This window comes from Pygoscelis adeliae, unplaced genomic scaffold (assembly GCF_000699105.1).
Source record: "Pygoscelis adeliae isolate BGI_AS28 unplaced genomic scaffold, ASM69910v1 Scaffold4, whole genome shotgun sequence".
Taxonomy (NCBI): Eukaryota; Metazoa; Chordata; class Aves; order Sphenisciformes; family Spheniscidae; genus Pygoscelis; species Pygoscelis adeliae.
The window spans coordinates 1,359,778-1,384,987 of NW_008824986.1; the positions used below are offsets into that span (position 1 = coordinate 1,359,778).

A 25,210-nucleotide genomic window follows, 5' to 3' on the forward strand; every position below is an offset into this window, starting at 1 on the left:
TTTTCTCCTCTCCTTGCCCCCTCTCCTCCCCCCCTTCCCTTTTTGGCTCCCCCATCCCCCGCCCGCACCCTTGCTCCGCCTCAGCCGCCGGCTCTCTTCCCGTATTGTATGTTTCGATGGCGATGGCGGCGGCTCCTCTTGAGGGGGGTGGAAGGGGTTTCCTCCCGCTCCGCATACCGCCTCTAGGAGGAGTCACTGCAGCCTGGGCCTGCAACAACCCCCCTATCGCTGCCGCCCTCCCAGACATCGCGCCGCTCCTCCTTGCCCGGGCCCCAGGGCTGCCGCTGCCGCCTTCCCACAAGCACCCCCTCCCCGCCTCTTCCATCACTCCCCCCCTACGCACGCTCAGGAGAGAAAGGGCTCCCCTGACCCCAGTCCCCACGAGCTGCCGGGCTTGCATTAGTCGGGAGCATAAAGGAAGAAAGCCCCGTTTCCCATCCTTTCCCTGGTCACAGGATGAAGGAGTTTGGAGCCGTAGAGGTTTCAAGGCAGTCCCGGCTTGGGCTAATGTTCGAGGATAGGTTTTGAGGTGTCCTCTGCCCACCCTGCCCGGTTTTTGTTAGGAAGGGAGCCGCCCATCCCTATATCCGTTAGGCAAGGTGACCTGCGCGTCTTGGTGCGGTGCGTCTAATCCAAATGTTCCAGCATCCCCAAACTGGCTTAAAACGGCTGTAACAAAGAGTACTGGCACCTCTTTGTGTCTTGTTGCGTTGGAGCATTTAAGGCATTCACAAGCTTTTCAACTCGGCCACGAGGGCTGCAAACTTAACTTGCTTTCTAAACGAAAGCTGAGTGTTTTCTTTTCCCCCACGGTTGCATGGATTCAAGAGCTTGAGCTCTAAGATATGCAATAAGTGATTGTATTACGAGTCTCACAGTATGTCTGTTGGCAGCGCCAAATATGTGATTGCAGACTGATGCAAACAGAAGAGTGCAGGGCTACACCTCTTGAACGGATCTCGGGGATATTTTTACATGAAATTGGGTATATATCGCTATTCCTGTACAAACATCTTGCATCGTTGCACTGATTTCACTTGAAAGGTATTTGGGGGCTATTGTAATGCTCTAGGAGATACAGTATTAACCCAGACCGCTCCAGCTTGCGTGCAACGTTACTTTGGGAGGGTGGCTGGGAACAACAGAGCAGAGTGATAAAGAGGCATCCATGCTTTCAGCTTTCCCCTTGTCGCTGTAAAAAAATCGTAAAGATTCACTGGCTTCCCGGAGTTTGTTTTTATGTCTGTATAGAATTGCATTTGGTAGGGAAAAAAAGCAATAAAGTATTCCTTCAGGTTATATTAATTGTGGACCACACCATCTCCCGAAGAAAGAGGGCATGAGTTGAGAATGTAGGGTTTTCTCTCTGTGACCCTGGGTAGAGCATTTCATTAACAACAGCTGTATTTTGACTGTCACTAAAACAGGAATAAAGATAACTTTCCTCTTTTTAAGCAAGTCATTCGATGAGTAACAGATCTAACACATTTCTGTGGAATAATGCTTTGAAGTCTATTCTCTTCCCCACTTCTTTTTGAAAACAAGGTCAAAATGCTTTGAAAGCATAGGAGAAAAACTCACGTGTATGAGTTGGAATTATTTTACATATAAGGGGAAGTCTTACTTGGATCTTCCCTGTTGAGACTTTGAACTTAGCAAAGGAAAAGTTATCTGTAGAATTATAAGTGTCTTGAACCATATTGGGAGGGTAGGAGGAATACAAAGATTTTCAAGTACTAAGCATAAAAATGAAAGACAATTTAAAACCTATGTGAAAAAGGAGGAACAGCATTTACATTTTTCTATTTCAAGATACAAATAATTGCATCCAATAATCCCAGCAATCATGCTTGTGGCACATAGCTTTGTAATTAAAAATAATTTGAGATGAGACAAAATAAGCATCACAAATTTTTGAAAATATTCCCAGTTTGTTACAGATTAACATCAAATAGTTGCTGTGTGATAACAACACAAACATGTAGGAGGTCTTTAAAGAAAATAAAATTATGTTTTCCGTGTGAGACAAACTTTCAACATTAGCACAACTCATTCTGTTTACAAAAACATTTTTCTGTTTATAAACAACATTCTCCTTACATTCAGGCATATTTTCAGCTTTGATTTTCTATTTTTCACATCCACCATGTAGGTGTGTGCCGTTCAGCTGGATCAGACGAAATAAACTGATGTAAGGGTGGGGCTCCTCTTCACATTTGCCTTTCATAGTATAATGTGGTCATCAAATGTCACAGTCTTAGAACAGGCTTACCACATTCAGTGAGGCTGGGGCTGCGGCCTCCTAATACAGCTTTTGTGTTCCCTGAAATAAGAATCTAATTCCCTCAATTTCATCTTTATCACCCACGCCAGCTTGCTACCAGTTTTCACATCATCAGTAAGAACAGTACATCCCAGGAGCAGTCACGTTCCTGAGCAAGTCGCTGTGCTACTGGCAGTAGAGCAGGTATGGGAGAGGGGATCTCCTATTTTGCAGGTGGTTCCTACTATTGCTTACATTATTTCTGCGGGGATTGCAGTCTGGGAAGAGTTTCTGTGCTTGGGGAAGCAGCACCAGCATAGCGAAAAGCTGGACGTTTGGCTGCCCTTGCAACGGCTAAGGAATCGCCATCGACTCACAAACCGTAACATGGCCTCCCCGCAGTAGGAGACTGAAAGAAGCAGGAGTGCTGGAGAAGCATGAGAGAGGAAGAGGTCAAAGACCTCCATAGTCTACCACTGTTTTTAGGTTTGGGGTTTTTTTTGAGTCAGTCACAGATGTCTGAATTTTAATACCAATTTTCCTGCCTTTGTGGTTTTTAATTGTCCCACTATGAAGTAAATTTCACTTCTGTATCGCTTTCTCCGGTGGATACAGCTTATCCTTAACCTAAATGTTAACAGCATTATGTTTTACGTTGCTTCACGTGTTTCTGGAAGATTCCAAGTTGCTTTGTGACAGAAGAATAAACAATTTTTGAGTAGAACAGATCAGAGCAAGGCAGCATGTGAACAGAGTTACCACACGTGAATTGTTCTGCAGTAGCTGCGCTTTTGGAACTGCCTGCTTTTTTAGAGCAACTAAGATACAAGGGGTTTTCTCTCCAGCTAAGGCTGCAATGGAAAAGTGATAAGCAGTAGGTCACCTAAACCACGTGGTGAGAAATTGGCAGGGTGGATATCTTCACAAATTCTGTAATGCAGAAGGTGACTGAAACGCCAAGATTTTTGGTCACAATAGCTGTATGTTCTGGCCATTTAGATCTAGTTGTTCAGGGAAGAATTGTTACTAACTAGCATTCTTCAAGACAAAAATTTGCAACGCTGGATTAAGAGTGAGCTTTCCCCAGTCAGCAGGAGCGGAGCCTGCCCTCACCAGGTTGTGCAAAGACCATCTGCCAGTTGACTTCTGAGTGCAAATACAATCTGTTACTTTGTCAAAATAAACAACGTATCTATTGACAGAGCATTTACAGACTGCTGACTGCCTAACTCTCCAGCTATTGGAAAAACAGCCTGTTTATGGCACTCTCACTTTTGGACAGAAGCTGTTACATCTCAGACATTGTAATAAGTATTTCATAGCTTCAGAATCAAGAGATGCGGCTTTAGTCTTGCTTAGGCTGGCAGGCATCCAGGGTCATCCTGGCAGTACAGTAATGTCAAGTACTCTGAAAGCTCTATCTTATGGGCGTATATAATCCAGGAATTTTATCAAATCAGTGTAAGCGTTATCACGTCATTAGGAAAACCTAATACGATCAAAGTTGATGTGTGTATATATTATGGCAGTAGATAACAGATGTAATAACTGAGTTCTGCAAATAATCTGTATTTCTGTAATGACTTTCCCCCCCCTCTTTGAGCCATTTTTTAACCCCTCCTCCACCTTCCATACTGCTTATGGGCTTATTATGCTAGTAGATAGTGTACGGTGAGCTTTTCTTCTTAAAGAAACCAGAAAAGCTGAATCCTAATTTTTCTGAGAACTCTCTTATAGTAGTATTTTTTAAATTAGATCATCCCATGTACTTCAGAATTAAATATTTTTGTGTGTGTCAGATTCTGACATGATGTTTAAGGTAGACTGATGGTTAGGATGCCTTCAAAAGTCACAGATTAGCTAATGCATAAGCAAGAAGGAGAGAGGTCTTTCCTGCCCAAACACCAACTGACTCTAAAAGTTAAATGCTGCTTATTAGCTTAAAAAAAAAAATAGAAATCAAGAGAGTGTTTTCATCCTTGTTATTTAAAAGGAGTGTTTTAATCCTTGTTACTTATCCTGAAACGCATCAATGCAGACTGGAGAGATCATTGTCTTGACTCAATTATTTCTTAGTCATATAAGTAAAAAGACTAATTTAATACAAATATTTGAATAGTCATGCTTATTCAATCATTAAATAATAATGATTTTTTTTTTTTTTTTTTTTTTTTTTTTTTTTTTTTGTCTAATGGAGATTTATGAATATATCTTTCAGAATTACGGAAAAAAGAATAAGGGAACAAAAACCAGAAAATAAGATTGTGTCCAGTTGAGGAATACTGTAGGATTCCTCTCCACAGCTCAGAAACAATAGCCAGAAATGAGTAAGGTATAGGGAAAATTGTTGTGGTGATCACACATATAGAATGGCTTCTCTGAAGAATTAAACAGGTTAGGACTTCTAGCTAAGAAAACTGAGGGGCGAAACGAGAAAGGACATAGCTGATTCTTTTGGTCAGTTGCCCTATGCCTCCAAAGGAATGCAATTTTGATATTAACTGGTTAAAAACAACAACCCTACTTCAGTCTGTGAGTTTAAGGAAAACTGGATGGATAAAGTGATAAATTTGTGAGCGATGCATTTGGCCACAGATTAATATGATAACCAAGCACTGCCAATCTAGGAGGCAGAAAAGCCTCCATCTCTGTAACACATATGAATTTCTTGAAGCAAACTATTTGCAACAAAATGTTTGCGCTTTTACTGTAGCACAGGTTTTTAGTGCAGAAAGTGACACATCCCAGCAGGTGTCTGGGGACTTCTGATACAATTATGTTTTAGTTTTGGCATTTGTAGAACTACATTTCTTTCTTGGAGAAGCAAAGATGTAGCACTGTGTCATTGCACCATTTGGTCATCAAATCACTCATCTACACGTCACTCCAGATCCGTACTGCAGGATACTTTCTTAGCAAACTGGCATCTCACGTATAAAACTAGACCATATTTCCCACTTCCCACAATTTTGCAAAGGGTTTTTTTGTAGTTATGTCTGATCAGTTTTTCCTGTGCTAGTAAAGATGTTTGTCCCTTTGCAGTTACGCTCTTTGGTATAGTTTGCAGCCGTGATACACATTTCCTTTCTCCTCTGGTGACATTTACAAGCACATTGTCATCCTGGATGAGACTGTTAAGTTCCAAGGTGTTTTCAGAGAAACTTCACAGGACAGGACAGCACTGCTTGCTTGTCTGCTTTCATAATTGTTCCTCAGTTTGATTTAAAACAGTCAATTTCAATCATTAGAATAACTGACTATTTTTCCCTGCTAACTACAGAGCACCTATAAAAAACATGAAGATGCATTGAAACAAGCCTATCTTTGGGTCTCATGTCTGTCTGAGGCAGTATGCAGCAAACCTCCAAAACATTTATTTATTGCACAAGTGCAAAATTTTACTGCTCTCCCAAGGTATAACGATATACATCCAGGAGCCATCATTTTTATAAAGCGAAAGTGACCTTAAAGCCTTAAGAAATTATAGAAATCATATGTTTCAAACACATTCTCCTTTCTAAGTTGGACCATCCAAACACCTTCATTTTTCTGTATAAACTTAATGCATCTGTCACTGTTAAAACATCCAGATCCTTGAGGATTTTGCCTCGTGATCCAAGGCTCATTATTCCTCTACCCAGAGGAAGTCAGGAGCGAGGCACTTTTACTTTTGCTGTCTGGCAACTCAAGAGCTAAAGGTTTTTCAGGAAATCACTTCCATTTCAAGGAATCGCCACTGCGTCGGTGCATACGTTCCCTTTGGGCTAACGCAGAAATAAACCCAGGTGCGCAGGAGAGGAGGAGTAAACAGCAGTCTCTAAACAGAGCAGGGAGGGAGAGATGGATGTTCCTGGAGCTGCCTGTTTCTCCCCCTTGGCTGCAAAAGGAGCCAAGGGAAATCTGCTCCGATGTAGATGTCTAATTTTCAGATATCTAAAGTTAGATGAGAGGAATATATCACTGTGGGGTATAGTGCAATCACCGTAATAGCTGTCATGGCCTTCAAAGCCAAAGGCACCTTCCCCCTTATTACCATGCCTTGCCAAAACCAAGTCAACAGGACAGATCCTGCTGTCCCCAGACCATCAGTCATCTGATTTGGGGTTCCCTTCCCCCCCCCCCATTAGCAGGGATTCTTAGAAACTGAGCAAGCATTTCACTTTAGATAAGGTCCCTTAGCAAATAGCTGCCGACTCTTGGATTTTGAGATAGATGTACGCCTTGTTATTGACTCTCTCAAAATTGAGAAAAGTAAGACAATACACAAAGCTGATAATCACAATTATTTCAGCATGGGCTTAACTAGAGAGTCAGCCTCTACTTGCCTCTGGTCTTGGCTCTGTCCCCTCTGTTTGCGCTCGCTCTCTCAGTTCCACAATTCACGTAGCTTTGTGTTTTATGGTTGGTTAATTGCATGTCTTAAGAGCGAGCTCCAATATGGCTATTCACGCAGTGGGAGGGTTCAGGCTGTCTTTCTCCTATGCAGATTCCCTGGTGTCCAGCAATATAGCTCAGCTGAGGTTGCTGCCTTTGCCTTAGCACAGGCACTAAGTAGGACTCTGTCCTCTATCTAGCCGTCTATTTTCATAGAGCTGGTGATAACAGTATTTTTGAGACTTCTGTCCCTCTGCCGAATCAGTTGAAATTTGCCACCTAGTTCCATAGTTACTCAGGCTGACTGGCAAACAGCAGATGGCGTGATCTCCTTAGGATATTAACCTAAAAACCATCCCGCAATGGAAAGACGACATGTAAGTGAATGTAGGGTTTATTACTTGCATTAGCTGTCATTTACAAAAGACAGAAACTATGCGTAAGTAAACAGGTATTTTTATAAAAGGGAGAAGAAAGTATGTACATCATATGTAACAAATGCAAATTGTACTGGAATACGTATGGCACGCAAATTAAAATAGAAACCTCACTAAAACATTGACACAAAGGAGTGTCAATCAACACTTCATTGAAGGCACTTGTGTGCCTTCAACACAAGGCACAGGGAATTCATCAGACTCCTCTTGGTAAACGATGGGATGACACTTTAAATATGGTGTCACGTTTACCATTGCAACAACCATCCAGCCCAAGACATTTTTCATTACCTCCTGCCTGGTTTTTCAGCCCTCCTTTGGCTTTCCAGAAGTCCGTTCCCCAAACTAACTTCCTCCTGGAATCTCTCGTCGTTATTCTCACAATGATGTCATGAATAGGCTAAGGCATTTAAAATCGCAATATACAGCTCTTGCATAGCACTTTTCATCATAGTATAAAACAGCATCTCAGAATAAGATAAGGACTATTTTCTTTATCTGATAAATGGATACTTGGTGATTAAATATATAAATTTTCCATCTTTTGCAAGAAGGTAGAAATGCTTTAAAGGCACTATGATTAAGCAGCAGCTTACTTTTACAAAACTGAACTTTATTTACTACTGAGCAGTGATTCAGCGAGTTCTTTAAGTGTACTCCTAGTTTCAAGGATAGGTGTGGTTCCATTGAAATCACTGGATCAGTTAATGGACACAGGAAATCGGTAACTGAGGCACGGTTTTTGTTCTGACAGAAATTCATAAGCTGTTTTTAATTCATATGGATGGAAATCATTTAATTGAATCCCTTTCCTCGTACATGTTAAGTGTTTAATCCTTTAATGTCTTTTCAATTTTTATCACACTGAGAAAAGATTTGCTTAAAAACTTAACAGTGGAAAAAATATTTATAAAGAAAAACAAAATAATTAGAATATTTCAATTCTGTTACGATCAGTAACTCCTTATGGCACAGCTGTCTCTGCTTTTCTAAAATATTGTTAGGAATGGTCGACGTGAAATTCAGAATTTCCAGGATTAAAAGACAAAACGAATCAATGTTCTCATATTGCCAAGGAAAAAGTGGATAAGAAAAAGGAAATGCTCATTTTGGCTGAAAAAGCTCCTACTGAGATTGAAAAGATTGTGGGAAAGAACAGCCCTCTGTTCTCTTCATTCTAGCAATTATTTAGTGTGGAATTTTCTTGAAGGCCAAAAAATTCCAAGTAGCTAAACTACGTCAAAAGGAGTTGAAATAATGTCTTAGAATCAGCACAATGACAGTAATAATTACTGGTAACACAAAAGTATATTACAGCACTTGCATTAATGAATGCCAAATAACATTGGATAGTTAATACACAGGCTGAAAAGTTCAATATAAAAAAAATATGTAAAAAGTCTATTCAGATTTAAATGTCTCAACCAATCAGTGTTTATAAGAGATACGCAGAAACAATGCCCTGTCAAGGTTTACTCATAACTCATCACTTTACTACAGGTATATTAAATATTGTACATTCTATGCCACCAAAGGAAGAAGAAAAAAAAAAGTAAAGTCTCTCTTGTAAAATTCAAGGAAACCAGATATGTAACAACAAATTGCTTCAGAAATCATTCTCCTGCAGGGAATAGGTCATTAACGTTTGACTAGTGTTGGCTGATGAGCAGATCTTTGACAGACAGCGTCCCAGTATCAAAGAATTTGGTGTCCAAATTGTACAGAGATGAGAAGCAGGGGCAGTGCCAATGACGCAAGCATTCCAGGTGTGGGGAAAGTACATCAGGGAGGTGGTTTTCTGTTGCTGTGAGGACTCTGAACGCTAAAGGGGTATCTACTTGAGACCACAAAGCTTTCTTGGTAGAGCTATTTCACCTGGACGGGGGCCACTCTCCCGCCCACCCCGCAAGCCAGGGCACCGAGAGCAATACCTGCACACGGCACGGCCTGGTGCTGGGTAGACGTGCTCTAGAGCAGGTTGCAGGCTGTGGCCTGGCATGTCTGAGTTGGCACCGCATTCCAGATCAAAACTGTACTTCTAAAGCAAATCTCTTGATGGTGCCCACACACTGTGCTTTGGCTCACAGCACAAAACAGTCTCTGAATACTCAAACTGGATTCCCGCTAGATGAAACCGAACCAGAAAGTGAGCTCCAGCAGCACGCCTCGTGTCCGAACCACTAATGGCAGTGGTTAGGGGTTCACTGACCACGAGGCCAGACTAGCGCAGTCAACAGTTAAACCTCCTGAAATAAGATAGTTCCTTGGCAGGACCTGTTTTGTTCTTCAGACCTACTCTTCTCATACTGCACCAATTGGTAACATAGGTACGGCCGGTAACTCAGGCACTGCGAGTTGTACTGCTGAAGAGCCCATGGCATCTGCAGGCTTTCCCCATAAACCAGAAACTCCCCTCCCATTACTGTGCTCTTCAACATCTGGAGTCAATTTTGCATTTGCATTTTGCAAATTTGCAAAACTATGAGAACGTTGTGGAGTTAGGCCACTCCACCCTGCATCAAAGGGATGCTCTCAGTCCTCCTTTTACTGGGGGGCGGGGCGGACACGGGACACACACAACACGACAACGACAATGCTCTGCCCCAATTTACCCTTTCTTTAAATTTAAAATGGTGAGGGAAAAGAAGGAATACAAGAGTAATCCCTTACGGTCAGACAAGTGGAAAGAAGGATTGAGGGTAAGTGCGTGCTGCAGCCGAGAAGCAGCCTAGGTTAGGCCACTGGAGGCCTCTGCTGCGGTGCCTTGTTTGCTGCCTCTGCTCCACCTCCCTCCTTCACGCTCACTTGGGCACCTCTGCCTGTGGTGCAGTCGCAGACTGTTGGTCCACGTGCACTTCTGTGGCAGCGCCGGTGTAAGCTTTCCCTTTTGCTCTCTCACTTTAGGTGCTCTGTTGTTTTGAGGGATTGTTTTTCACGGTAGGTCGGTTCTCGGCGGGGTCACCCTGTGACCACGCAGATAGCTCTGTTGGCACAGCGAAGGGAGTGGTGTGGAGGAGGTAATGAATGAACGGCTAGGGACCAGGCTCGGAGAAGGAGCCTGCTTACGGTGGCCTACACGGTCTTGCTGCCAGATGTCTATTTCTCCTTTTCATTGACCTAATACTGCTGCAGAAAAGGCGGTGGATTTTAAGGAGATAGCATGCTTGGTCTGTGGCGCTGCTGGTGGTGTGCAACATCAGGGTAAAAGCAAGTCTTTGCAGGAGAGCAGAAGGGAAGATTTACTGAAGCAATATTTTGAAACATTACTGTGAGAAAACAATGGAATTATCACAAAATGGAATTTCACACTCCCAGCAAACCCCTGCCAGAGACAATGGACTGACAAACGGTGTGCAATGGAAAGCAAGAAGACAAGTTCCGCTCCACAAGTTTCACAACCGGTCCTCTCATACCTACCACTAATATGTCTGACCCACTAAACTCTGTGTGTGACAACAGTTCAACAAAGTCATGTTTTGCAGCAAAAAAAACAAGTTTTGCAGAATTTTTTTAAAGAAAAACCTGCTATATTCTGACTAATTCTGAGTCTGTTTAAAAAACCCAAATTTATTAAATAACTTCAACAAGCAAACAAAATCATAAGAAAGCTATAAAGCTAAACTGGTCTTGCTGCCTAGCATTTTAAACAGTAAAAGCTTTACAGTCAACTCCAAAAACTATCAACAAACACCTACAATCTTAATTCATGTTTTGCCATGATGTTTTCATCAGATCAAAATGTTTGACAAAGAAGGGGTACAAGAAGGGAGGAAGTATAGCAGGAAGGATAGATAATAGAAGTGAGTGGAAAAATGATCAAAATGCGACCAACAGAGATTTTCTGAAAATGCAGAAGAGAAAGTAGCCATTTTGTCTAGGACAAAGACATCTGGAAGCAACAGGGACAAAAACAGGGCAAGGGGAAAAAAAGAAAACCAAACAAAAAAGTGTAAAAGAAGGGGAGACCCTCATCCAGCAAAGCGTTTGCACGTAGGCTCAGTGTGAAGCAAAGCCTAAAGACGAGCTCGAACTGAGTGCGTTGCTGGATTTAGAGGAGGGAAAACAATAGCAAGAGGCAACACCACGTTGGCAGGTACCTGCCAACAGCTTGCCGTTTCCAAGAAAACGTTTCCTTCAATTGCTATTTCGGAGCTTTCTAGCTAAGCCTGAGGTTTCGGAGCTAAGCCTGAGGTTTCGGGCTGTAGAGTGCTGCTGAAGAGGACACAGCAACTCTTGCCAGACTAATTGCTTTACGACAGACCACCTAAGATCGGAGGAGACCATTTTCAATAAACTGGTCCCTAACATAGCCCTTTTGAACTCTGTAAATGTCAAGGAAGAGTTTTGGAGAGACCATTTTGTCTGGGAGAGGTCACTGGTACCTGGTCCCTAGGCGTGGCCTGTGTGTGTATGTTTATCCCCACTAAAAACTGGTTTGCCTATGGAAAGCACCGTTTTACTACTGAACTTAGGGAGAAAAAACATGATAGGAATGTCCTTAGGACATTTTTGGGTGAGGAACTTTTACAAACTTATTCCAAAAGCCCATTAAAAATATACCTAAAAGAAAACACAAGAAAACAGAAGAGAGCAAACAAATTGCCCCCAGAAAATCATTAATAAAAAGCAAAGTAAAAGTAACATTATCAAATTATATATATAATTGTTTTCATTAAAAAAGAAGAAAAAAGTACACCTACCGCCTGCAGTTCTGGTCAGGTTCTCCCCTCCTCCCCCCCCAAAAAAAAAGTAAAAATAAAAAAATACAAATAAAATAAATTAACCCTTTCATCAGCCTGGTTCCTAACTGAAACAGTTTCTTCCCCTGCTACTCTATTGACTGAATAAATCTATTAGAAGTCTTAGGAAAAAACTGCAATTCTTTGGACGAAACTGAAAGTAGAACTTTTTTCCCTGCTCTTTGTAATCCTGGAATTATTCTAACAGTAGGCTTTCCCTGCACTGGTGAGAGGAGATGGGTGCCAGGTACAGGTCTCCTGATCAGAAGGTCGGGATTATTCCCGCTGAGTTGACAAAGGGTGTTTGAATGAAGGCTATTGCCTTTTTGGGACTTGCTCTGATTTAAAAGACATCACTTTGAACTTGAAATCAGCACTCTCTGAACTGTAATGTGAATTGCTTATCATTTAGTTCTGCCTAATGATTTAGATAATATCAATCATTAACTCTAATAATAATGGCTCTGATTCACAAGAGTACTTAAATATGCAAATAGCATCATTTAGGCCAACGGGAATCACACACGCAAAGTTAAATATGTGTTTTTAGGGCAAATGGGATTCCCAATACACTCGGTGAAGTAGAAATGTTATGTCACGTTCGTAAGAGATGTACTTAATAATTAACTGTAGTTTTTTAAGAAATTGCAAGAACTGTGGCGGAAAGATGCTATAGAGTCCATGTGAACAGAATTTAACCTTCAGCAATGGGAACTGAGTCAGGGATGGCAGATTTGCACGGCAGCCGGTACGAAGCATCCAGAGTTGTATGTTCTGCCTTTCAGGCAGCTGGGCAACGTCCTCTGCACCCCTCAGCACTTTGCCAGATCTTTATTTCCCTTCAGTGAATGTATTAAAACATATAACAGTGGAATTTAACCCTCGCGATCCTTATTTTCCATCTGGAAGTACATCTGTTGAGAGGTACCCACAAAAAGGGCCTTAATGGGCCAGCAGAATAATATTTCTGGAGGGCTCCAGACAAAATGCATCCAGTGTGCACGGTGGAGACCAAAGCAGAAGTACAGGAAGCAAGGAATTATTCAGTGAAACCAGATTTTTTCCACACCACATTTTCCTCCTCTGACAAGATATTTCATGCCTTCAAAATCCAGTATGGTTTTCCCTTTTCGGAAAAAAAAAGGTCATTTCTTTATAACTGAACAGGAGAAGAAAGTTTGTGATGAAAAGGTTAAAGATGGAATCATCAACGATATAGGTGGAAGTTTGTCATCTGGTAACCAGAAACGGTAGCAAAAAGTTTTATCATGTCCTCTCTGAGCAGCACTCCAAACAGAACACGCGGGGGTTGATTGATTTTTCTAAGAATAATTGTTCAAGAAAGATTCCTTTCTTGAGGATCCCCCACAGAAGGATGGATCAAGGATCCCCCCACAGAAATATTGTCTATGTCTTGCACTCATTTATACAGCAGCTGCTGGAAAACGAGCCTAGTTCTTCATCTGAAGAGTCTGACCACAATAATAGAATGAAGTGAAAATGACCCAAGAAAAAGAATATAAGTGGTGTCATTTTCAAACCCCGCCGCTGGCCTCTGGGAGAAGACAGAAAGCAAAGCAGAAAGCGTTGGCAGGCCGAGCTCCCGCAGCCCCAGCAGGCAGCATCTGGGCACAGATTCCTGGCGTGCAGTTGAAGAACTCTTCCCAAGCTCCGGGGAGGGAACTTGCAAAACTTCTCCAGCAAATCTTCAGGAAGGTCCTTCTTCTCCTTTCATTCTGCTGTCATTTCCCAAGCTTCTCCACCCTCAGACTTGTCTCACTTTTTGGCTATCAGCCAAGGAGTTTGACCCTTGAAGTGGCAGACAAACGGTTTCACATGAAAACGGCCAGGCAGAATTAACAGTCATCAACAGTGACAGCAACCCAGTTACAGGTTTTAGTAGGGATGGACCCTGAAACTAAACTGTCAGATTCAGGGTGGTGCAAACCCAGGTTCTACCGTTTGGGTTTTTCTGGAAATGCAAGGCACTCACGTTTGGGAAGAGCAGCTAATCAGTGAAGTTTCACTGACTCGCAACCTCTGGTTTATCCCCCGTGGCTGATGAGATCGTATCAGTACGAGGGGCTGTAGGAACAGCAATCTGAATCCATCTACTGCAGTTAAAAAAACCCCAGGCTGTGGTCTGCAGCAACCACAGGGAACGTGTGTCACCATTTTCCTACCTCTATGACAGGTGAGTGGTTATCTGACATATACTTTTTCCCCAGTGCTAGATCAGCTGTCTTTCGTCTACTATACTTCAGTGCAACTGCTGCAAATAACCTCAGGTCCTTTCCCTCTCCCTCTGTGTGTGCCGCGTGAGGCGCTGTGTTTTCTTGGTAGTCAGCTGCGCAAGACACTCATGACTCAATGCCCAACAGAGGCAAAACTTAGAGAGGCACTGTGGGATTGCCAAAACACCCACACACGCTAGGCACCGTCTGTCAGCGTTTAGTGTCACAGGCTGAGCTCACAAAAGCATTTAGGTGGGCCACTCCTACTCAGGTGCCTGCTTCCTAGAGAAATCTGTGGGAATTAGCTACCTCAGCACCCTTGAGGATCGGGTCTAAGAGCTGAGTTTTCTTCACAGCTGAAGTCTATCGATCCCTTTTGCCAAGATGCAAAAGGAGCTGCTGGTTTGCAAGTGAAAGTAACAATTAAACAAATTTTCAAGTCAGTAGACTCTCCTCCAAAATATCATTCTCAGAAAGGTTTTAAAGTGCTTTTTGCTGAATTAAGTTCAGCTTTTTAAGGGTACGCTGAAGGAAGCATTAAACAAGTCTCGGAAGGTCATGAATTCTGTCCACAAAAAAGCACCTTTAGAGTCTAGCAGCTAATCTGGAGCCCAACCAATTCTATGAACAGAACAATCCAAGAAAACGAAGAAGAACAAGGTAATAAGGATGAGAGCACATGTTGACACTCTGTGTGTGTGTCTGTGTTTTGCTGACAGAAAATAGCCAAGCCCTATGGAAGCTGCGGCACCAAAGTTTCTCGTGGTTTGCAGTGGTGTAAGTCAGGAGCATCTCCACTGATAACAGAAGAATTATGCTGAGGCAAAGCTGGAAGTAAAGAAAATCAAACCTCTTTTGCTCAGACTGTCCCTCCTCCCCTGCTTCTGTGCTGACATTAAGTCTGGTACTTTCAAGAGTTCTAGCAACTGCATTTCAAGGTCCCCTGTGCCTCAGGCAAAAAGCTTTCTCTCTCACAAATAGATCAGTTGAAAACCAGCCCAGGAAATAAAACCCATACAGTATCATCTCGAGACTCCTTTACCTTTCAGTAGCTGTGTCAAGACAAGGTAACAGGTGTATGCTTTGTTTGCTTTTAGATCAGACAAACCCAAGCAAAGACAATCCCATGCAGTGCAATCACAAATAACAGTTACAGAACAAAACCACGCTACAGACACCAAAGGGAACAGGAGGCATTGGCAGGTTCTTCCAGGGCTCTGTAAGCTTTTGGGGATTAAACACAGCCAGCCTTTTTAGAAAGGCCTGAAGCCTTCAAACCACCTACCTTGTGGGCCAAGTGCTACAAGACCAGAGTAGAAATTCACTACTGCTGCTGCTACTACAACCTTCTAAAACCAAGGCTGCCACCAGTATACCTGGTTGGGTCTTTAGTAACTGTTTTGTGTTTAACAGGTATGTAACTAAAACACCAGAGCTGTGTGGCATTCCTTTAAATAAGCGCTGTTCCAATTAGCTAAACTTCACAGCTGCAAAGCCTTATAACAGGGAGCTGGGTCTTACGTTAATGAGGTATATTACTGAGAAAACACAAGAATCCCTCACTGCTCTGCAGTTCATTTTCTTTCTGTGCCATTTCAGCTCCAGTACCCCAAGCCTCTCACGAAAACATTATAAATGGAAATGTTGCATCCAAAGGACAACGTTGGCATGAGAAGAAATGGTTGTAAGTATCATGAACTGGTTTAAGTTGAAAGTTGCAAGGAGTTTCTTAACTGCCAGAGCAATCTGAGTCGGGAACAGCCTGCGGGACGGGGCAGCAAGGGACACAGGGGGGTAGAAACCTCTCTGGTTTTTAGATGAAGTTCAACAAATTTCTGAAGGGGTGAGGTGCCCGACGGAGTGCAACAGTCAGGGGCTGGGCTCGGCTCCTTGGGCAGTCCCTGGCAGGCCTTTTCCTTTGCATACAAGAGAAGCGCATCTCTTACGCTGGTGTTTTACTCTGACAGTGCTAAAAGGCTGTATGGAATCAGTTGGAAAAAATAACTAATTAATAGTTTGTAAACAGAAGAATAGTTGAGTACAGGGGTTGGATAGCTGAGTATAGGAGGTGGTGGTGGTGACCACTTCAGCTGGCACAGGTGTAGCCAGGAGGAGCGGTTGTGAACACAGCCTGTGAGCCATACGAACAGCACTGCAGGAACTCTGGTGGTAAAAACTATACAGGGACGCGGTGGGAGAGGGTGCCCTTTTGTAATGGCAGCATTATCCAAAGAGCAGGACTTCAGTGGACCAGTCTAATCAATGAATTACCGCTTGTGTTTCTCCATTGGGATCTTTAAATACTGATAGCATCTCTCTATCCCCCTGAAACTTCTGGGTTGCAAGCTTCTTTCCCCCTTACGTGAAGGACGAAGGAAAGTGGACGTGTTTTAGGGAATAGATTTAGGCTTCCACTCCTTTGCTCATTTCCTAAGAAAAGTATATTGTGATGTTCACTTTAGTCTGATAGTATAGTTTTTCTTGATGGGTATTTTAGACTTGAGACATTAACAAAGGTAGGTCAAGAAGGACAATTAAGATGTACATATGCAAATTATAATGACACGCTCTGCAAATTTGCACGTGACCTTTGGTTAACATAAAAAAGCCGTGTGGATTGATTTATCTAATAAACATCCATTAGGATGTTATCAAGGTATTCTGCCACATGCTTAATTTTAAATGAGGCTTTAATTAAGCTACATGCAGGCCTACAATTTAGAAGGATGTTAGAATTTCTTGCTGACCAGGGCTCATTGTCATGAGGGTTATTCCGGCTCATGGGAGGTGCTCTATTATTTTTAGTTATTATTATTTTTATTTATTATTATTTCCAGCTCATGGGAGGTGTTCTATTTTAGCCAGAGGCAAGAGATCAAGAGATTCTCTTTGTACATGCTAGCTCCACAGCTCTTGGGGAAGGTGTTACCGTTCCTGCACGGCCAAGGAGTGGCTGCTAGAGGAGCTGGTGGGGGGCTGCGCTTGGCTGTCTGAATCTGGTCATGAAACAGACCTGGTCTGATAATTATTAATCATGGACTCTCTACATTCCCAGTGTACAGTGGCTACTGTGAGTTTTTCCAGCAATACCTTAATTTAGTCACCACAAAATTGTTAATATTTCACTTTAATAAAAAATACATAATGTTGTGAAATAGTCTTGAATGATTCCAGCTTGAAAAATGAAAATGACCTTTAAATCTATACAGGGCAGTTCCTTTGGGCACTTTTAATGCAATAATTTAGTAAGTTCCTATATTCATCATGTGTGCACAAATATCATGTAAATATTACAGCTGTACTCCATGACAAAAAAAAGCGTAATGCAGACATAGAATTATACAGAGAACTGACAAATGGGGAAGAAGGGAGGTCTAGTATTTTCTGTACAAAAAATATGCAGCTTTTTGATAATTTGTAAAAATGCATAACTGTCGGCATTTCAGAGAAGAACACTGTATAAAAATAAATATTCTATGTACAATAACACACACAGGCCAGTCCAGGGTTAGAATCATCACTGCAAAAGAAAACATAAACGGGTGTTAGTGACAATTCACTAACGATTGTTAGTGACAGCTCAGCAGGGGGGGAAGGACAGTGGGACAGCATTAGGGAAGCTGGCTCGGGGGTCTCCAGGAAGAAAAGAAACGGTGCTGGGTCTCAGCAGAGATCCTTTTCACTTCCCTGGGCAGCGAGGATGGGCGGTTTGATCAGGGCTGACTCTCTACCTCTGCTTTCTTCCTATCGCTGTGGCTTGAGTACTTGGCATTAATGCGCATAGCAGGTACTGAAGGTGGGCTAGACCCTGAGGAGTGGCAGACGGGTCTATGGGAACCTCAGAAGGGGACTCCTGAGGCAGCGGAACCACCAGAAACAAAGGGAGAGCGGAAGGGACGGGTACTTACACCCCCCTTTCAGTGCTAGCCCAGAATCGAGCTAACAGGCCTGTTCCCTTGGAGTGGGGTCTGCCCCAAGCCCTGCACTGCAGCCCAGCTGCCAGGCCACCCCTCAGCAGGAGCACTGGGGGGTCTGGCGCTGAGAGCTCCGCGGGGGCGTGCAGGGGCACCGACCTGCAGCTCATTTGCTCTGCTGAAAGCAAGCCGTGATCCTCTGCCCGGCTCCCACCAGCCTCCCGTGGCACCCGGGTTACCTGGGGTATGCCAGCTCCCAGCCTCGGGTGATAGAGTCGACTATGTGGAAATCTAATTTTTGTGCAAGTATTGGACCGCTTCAAGACCAGGGAGCTCAAAGGCCACAAGTACAATTCTCTCCCTTTTAGCCTATAAAACTGAACAGCAATATACAAACAAGGGAGAGTTTTGCTTGCTGCTTTTCAGGGGTATGGTCCTGGAAATCCCATGCATGCTTCCACCCCTCTTTTGCTCTTAGCCAGGCTCATTGAAAAACATCAGCAGGACCTGCAGGACTGCCAGCTCAGCCCAGTCACAACGCTTCCAGGATTATTTTACCTTATTCCAGCAGCCTTGAACTGGAAGGCCGTCCTCCCCCTGCAAAAAAGACGGATGAAATAGCAGTTTAGGACACGGAAAATAGTGCAGAGAACAAGGGAAGAAGGAGTGGGTCAACTATTACAGCTGCAACAAACAGTCTGAACCAGGGCTGGAGGAATAGTCTGAAAGATATTCCTCACCCCTTTGGAGTGACCCAGACTTCTGGCTGACATAACCAGTGTAGCTTGAAGCAAGGGCCGGGGCTGAAAAGGGGTGTTGCCTGCAGGTTACGCAAGGAACTTAGGTACACGAGGTCCATAGGCTCGTTCTCATTCCTTGCTGAGGAAGGTGTTTAGCCAGGCTTCCCTGAAGGAAGGAGGGAACACAGGAGGTCCCATTCAGCCAGAAAAGTATCACAGGAAGTTGGCAACGGAAAGCACGAGATGGCTGGTCTATGTCCTCGGTCTTGATTCCGTAATGCTGAGGTTCTAAGCAAACCCCAGAGGCAGCATTAACCTTGGGTCCTGAGGAGGGTCTGGAAAAAAACTCCATTTCCTTTCTGCCCTGTTTGTTAAAGGCTTTGCTTTATCATGTGAGAGATTGCCCAGCTGTCCCCTCTTGCCTCTGAGAAGATCCTGCTCCAGGGAAATTAGGAAGGCAAGAAGCTGGGCAGACCCTGTGCTGGTTGAGGATGTCTCAGCTGACTCCCTGAGAGGGGGCTTTTGCCTCAATAAAGTCAGTGAGATTTCTGTGAAAATCCCCTGGCACTTCTGCAACCCTGAAGTCTTGGGCTACACATCCCAAGGCGGGCATGTGATTTTTTTTTTTTTATTATTTTTTTAACGTTGAAGAAGGCTGATACTTTAAGGGCTGTGCTATTTATTAAAAGACCGAGACTATATGGTTGGGAAATGCTTTTGTGAATTACTGCCATTAATTTCATCTCAGTGCAGCCCTACTTGATGTGAGAAAACAAGAAATTATGTCAATGATAAGGTGCTCTTGAGCAGGAGATAAAGTCACATGTAAGGGGCTACACCTCTGACGTGAGAAGTCAAATACTTCTGCTGCGTGTGCATGTCAGATTCATGGGCTATTGCTATTCCCCAGGAAAACTCAAGAGCAGGGAATGAAATTGTACAACGCACAATGCAGGCACATGTCTTCATTCAAATGACTCGGTTCTCACTTCTTCAAGTACCGCGTGAGAAATCTGCAGTGCATATCATCCCATTTGAGAAGGGGGGAGGAAAAAACCAAACAGGAAAGCAAATGCACAGTAGTATATTGAGAAATAGACTATTTAAAGGAGACACACTTTCAAGGGACTGAAGTGAATGTTGCCACAATGCTACAACCGTACTGCTTTCTGAATGCATTTTTTTAGACCGTGGTCTCCTTGTGATATTTCCTCCCCCTCCCCCCCCCACTATGTGGAAATACTGAGTTACGGGTTAATTACTGGGTAAATTGTGGCGTTCCCATTGGTACATTGGTGGTGGTAGGAATGATTGGTGTAGTGCATTGCAGGAGGAGATGGGAAGTTAGGTGTATGAAGGAATGGGAGGCCAGGGAGTTACAGCTTAGGGATCAAAGGAAGACCAGGGTCACAAGGAAGTGTTTGTTGCAGGAAACGCGACATGCTTGTTAGTACCAAGTATCTCCTTCCGCATATCTCAGATTTGTAAAGCGTTAGTTCACGGCCTCCATAAGTTACACACATGGATGTGTCAGCTGGATGCTAAGCTTTTAACCTAGTTGCATCAAAAAACATGCTTATTCACATTCCCAAGCTAGCTTGCATGCCAGAACACTACATATAAAAAAATAATGGCATCTGTATTTCACCAGATTTTCTGGCAAGTTTCCCTTAACAAAAATAGGTATGAAAAAAAGTGTACGTTCTAATATGGCCATGCGGGGTGAATCGTAACTGAGAGCAGAGACAAAATAAGAAAGGTAGTCTACCAAGGCACTGGGAGAATGTCCTTGCGCCTGTGAAATCAGGTGCTTTATTCAGCCAAAACTTACTCCGTAGAAACCTGGCTATTATCAGTGGGAGGTGAAACACACAGCTCAGTGTTTTTTCTCCTTTGTGGACTGTTCTGCACAAGTATTACTTCACCTGTGGGACTGGCAGAAGAGTTTCTTTCTACTACCCAGAATTTAAGGAGCAGCAACCGAGACTTTACAAGTAGTCACCGTTACAGTCACTGCCCCAGCAACCGAGACTTTACAAGTAGTCACCGTTACAGTCACTGCCCCAAAGAGACAATGGCAGTGCAGAAAGGAGGGAATGCTGGATGGAAGACTAATGTCAGCTCTTCACAAAGGTCAAATAACAAAGGCTTTTAGTGGCAATTTCAGGGCTAGTTTCTTCAGGAAACTAAGAAAACCTTCTAAACTAAATATGGCTTTTTTCTTTGGGACACATTTTTCCAGCTAGTTGAACTAACTGATATCCCATCCCTTGTAAATGGCATCAAACATCTTTAAGTGAGCATAAAGCTTGGAATGACCATCCTCAAGCAAACCTAGTCATGCCAAACGGGGGCAGGAAGGGCAGGGGAGTACAAGTTTCAATGTATTGTGGAGTTGTTGAGACTGCTGTAGGGAGCAAAAACCTCACCTGAATGCTGCATCTCCAGAAAATCTCGGAGTAAATTAATAGATTGGTGATGTTTAATGGGATACTTAGAAACCTGTTGAAGTTAAGTGTTCCTGAATTCCTTTGTCCTACAATAGTTGGGTTAGATGAGGCAATAAATACAGCTATCACCCTTTAATACTTGAGCAGGATGGATATCGGGAAACAGGCAATTCAAAATTCAAGTTTCATGGATGCTATGAGTACCATTTTGACTTCTGGGGAGAGTCACAAATAGGAATTGTCTAGCAGGAATCAAGGGAGATAAGTGTCCGGTTAATGTGTTTCACATGGGCTTGCTAACAGGATAACCATTTTTTTCAGTCATCTTAATGCATAGGGTGACTGAGGTAATACCGAGAGGCATTAGGCTGTGCTAGCCACATACAAACACTTAAAAACAGAGTTAATGAAGGACATGAGCACTGCAGCTCCTTGCTAGAAAGCCAAGCCAGTGCAGAGGCAGGTCTTCATACATTAGTCTACTGAAAGTTCTCAAAGCGAAGGCAAAGGAAGAATTGAAGCAGTTGTAAATAAATTTGCGTTCCCGTTACATTTTTCCTCATGCCACAAAGTAATGCTGACAGCAGCTGTGAATCATAGCATGAAGGCAAGGGCCTGTTTCTGACAACAGCAGCGTGAGGGAAGGTAGGACGGAGATAGGTAAGGAAGGAATTGCCAGGTGTTTCTAGGGCATGCAACTATTCGGAGCTATCAGAAAATAACAACCAAGATACAAAAAGCAAACAAGCATGCAGGAAAGGGAAGGTACGCCATACCAATGGGCATGGGGCATCCAGGCCGTCCAGCCCAGGTAACCCCGGCTCACCCTTCTCGCCTTTAAAACCTCGGAGACCCTGTTTATGAAATCAACCACTATCGTTATTTCAGTTAATGCCAGTCACCTCCATGTCACGGGAGGAGAGGCTGAGACCCCACTGGGACTGTCGCAGGGCACTCTGCTGCATACCCAGAATACAGATGGCCCGTGTTTTCAGTTTTACTGTTGCCTGCGTAATCAGTAGTAGCAGTTTCCTTTCTGTTTTTCCGCAATCTACAAGTCAGGAGATACTTCTCTGAGTTAAATCTGAGAGGATGGGAATGGTGTTTCCTCCATTTTGAAATCATCCATTCTTCCTACCCTCACTAGGAAACCCAACAGCTGAATTTCTAGATGCATGATCCACAAGTTCTCCTGGGATTTATGGCAGTGTTTGCTGCAGCGCATGGGTTTAGATGAAAACATATACATACTGCTATATTTATTAATTTGTCTAGAGTTATAGACAATATATTTTGACAGAAACATATCCTCTCCCATTTAAAATAACTGAGATTTGTTTTCCCTCTGGGTAGTGCAGCTGAAGTGCCCTGTGTCGCTCTCAGGTGATCACATCAGCTGGCCATTATTCCAAGGCAAGAAAAACAGCGTTCAGGTTTTGCTGTTACGTAGACACGACGACACTAAACATTTCCGGAGAAGAGCCGTAACTAGCAGCAAAGGAGACACAGGGCTCTGTCCACAAAGGAAAAAGCCCTGGGCTCCCAGCACATGGGACGCCCCCATGTACCCCAAACATTTGTGAGCCCTGGAAGAGGAAGGAATATAAACACGGTTACTCAACAGCCTGATTGCTCAAAGGATCAGTGGTTCCCCACTGAAGGGAGCAGCTTTGCCATAGACTGCAGCGGGAACCAGGCTGGGCCTTATCTGAGTGTTGTACTTTTGCAAGACCATTATTTAAGTTAGGATTTCCTTCCTTCTTCCCCATCAACAAATCTTAAAACAATACATTTGATGAAACAGAACATACCAACGGACAGGGTGCATCTAATCCAGGCGCTCCTTGGTCTCCCTTATCCCCTTTAGACCCTCTAGAGCCTTTCTTGCCCCTCTCCCCCTGTAAATAATAGTTTAGTCCAAGAAAAAAAGAATACACAAAAAAGCTTTAGGATCATCCATTTCAAACAAATGTCAGCGATAGTTTAGAAAAAGGATAAACATTTAGGAAACATTTTAAAAGAAGAGAAATCTCCCTTTGAGATGTTAAGTGAAAAACAACGTATGGAGCTATTAACCGTTACTTAGCTGCATAAACACATTGGCCATTGCTAAAATCCCACACTGACAGACTGTAAGGGCTCTGCATCAAAGGGTTTACAAGTGCCTCTGAACTTTACGGACAGGCCTACAGTCAGCCAGCGGAGCACTACTCCTTCTCCATCAGTACCGTCATTAGAAGACTACTTCTCTGGGCTTCCTATACATTCAGTGGTGGAGACAGAGGCACCTGCCGAGAACTGGCTGACCCTAGACTCACAGGATGGGAAAACACTCCTCTGGCCAGCAGCATGCCACCTCATCTCAAACTCCAGCTGGCTGGGAGGGTCCCTCCTCTGCCACAGGAGCTCCAGGGTAGCATCTAGATGCCTAGTGGCTCAGAAGACAGGCAGACCCCAAGCAGGCTCTCCTGCTGCAGTAGGAAGGCACTGTTGGCCCAGACTCCCTGTGTTGATGGTACTCTTCTTACTACTCTGAATTCTCATTCTTAAAAGAAATTCTCACGCATGGGAGTGTTTTTAGAAGCTTTCCCTTAAATTGTTTAATGAACAGTGTTTGCCACCAGGGGTTGCTAGATTTTCCTTAAAAGCTGGGGATGTTTTTGTGTGGTGGGTTTTTTTTTGTTTTGGTTGGGGTTTTTTGTTTGTTTGTTTAAGATGTAAAATTATTTCCATATCCCAGAGCAGAAAAGCTTTAACTTGAACGAGCGTGCTTGCTTGCCTGAGTCTTACAGTGGTTTGTGCACTGGGGTGCGTCAACGCTGCTAAATAGAAAAGAGCCAGAGAATGAAGGAATTACTCAGCCCCAACAGTCTGCACAGCCTGGTTGTCCTTTGGGATGCTCTGAGTAGTACTCCCCCAGAAAAACCTGTTAGATAAGGGACTAGTCCTAAGCAGCACAGCCACAGGGCGGCAACTGGTCCCTGGTCCTCTTATTTAGCAGCACAGACATACCCCAGGAAGGTGCAGTTCTGACGATGGTTTGGTATTACAATTTCTCCGCAGGCTCCAGGTTGAGTTACACCAGAGACAGGGCAGGGGGGAAACAAATTAAAAAGTCATAACCAAGGAGGAGGCTTGCTCTCTTGTGGAGGGGCAGCATGAAAAGCTGCCAGTGAAAGCCAGCCACAAAAGGGGCTGAGGGAACGCCCAGATGCCCTGTTGCCCTTCCTCACCAAGGGAGGATACATCCCACCCGCAGCAGGTCAGCCAAGGCAAGGTGTAACTGGCAAATACCCACGCTATGTCTATACCAACTCTTTCTGTATAACAGAGGAAATTCTCAAAGCTGCCGAGCGTAAAACAGGGGAAAGGGCTGCGGCACAGGGAATTGAATTTAGGATCCTTGTGGGGAGGGTTAAGGAATTAAGGCATTAAATGAGAGAGCACAGGTTGCTGTTTCTTCTTTTAAAAAAAAAAAAAGCATTAAACCCAAAGCTGGCAAGAGAAATGGATGGGAGAGGAGAGGCAATGAGGAGTAGTCACCCAGAACCAAGCACTGGAACAGAGAGGATAATCCAGGAAAATGCAGCATGGGTTGCTCTGGAGGAAGGAGGAAGGAACCAGGAAGAAAGGCGGAAGAGGAGGAAGGGATAAAGGGGACAAAGGTGGACCTGTAGGAGCAAGGAAGATGCACATACACACAAGAAAAAAAAACCACAGGCATTAAAATAACAGTGAAGATATCAGCTTGGTAGCACAAGTCCGGGGGGGGGGTTTACACTTTTTCAGCTGGGTTACTTGAAAGGCCATCTGTTCCCACTGCTACCTAGTGCCACGATACTGTCTCTGCCTGTCCCCAGGCGCAGCTATGCTGTACTCCCACGCTGAACAAAGGGCAGCAGGAGCATTTCTGGGATTTAAAAAGCACTACTGCCTAAAATAACAGAGAGAATTTTGGCAAACCATTTGGGAGCTTAACAAAGTGGTTCCTCATTTTTAATGTACTTAACACTGAAAATCTTCATATTAAAGTGCCATGCATGCTGCTGCTGTCTGAAG

General features: G+C 43.6%; 1 protein-coding gene across 1 annotated transcript in view; it reads right to left on the reverse strand.

Annotated features, from left to right (window-relative positions):
- Positions 1–18,510: 18,510 nt before the first annotated feature.
- COL13A1 (collagen, type XIII, alpha 1) overlaps positions 18,511–25,210 on the reverse strand; it is a 92,693-nt gene continuing 85,993 nt past the window's right edge. The window contains exons 37-38 of the mRNA XM_009325984.1: positions 22,963–23,049; positions 18,511–18,558 (exon numbers count right to left, since the gene is read on the reverse strand). Coding sequence (XP_009324259.1) covers positions 18,511–18,558; positions 22,963–23,049 — 135 coding nt within the window. The remainder of the gene's footprint in view (positions 18,559–22,962; positions 23,050–25,210) is intronic.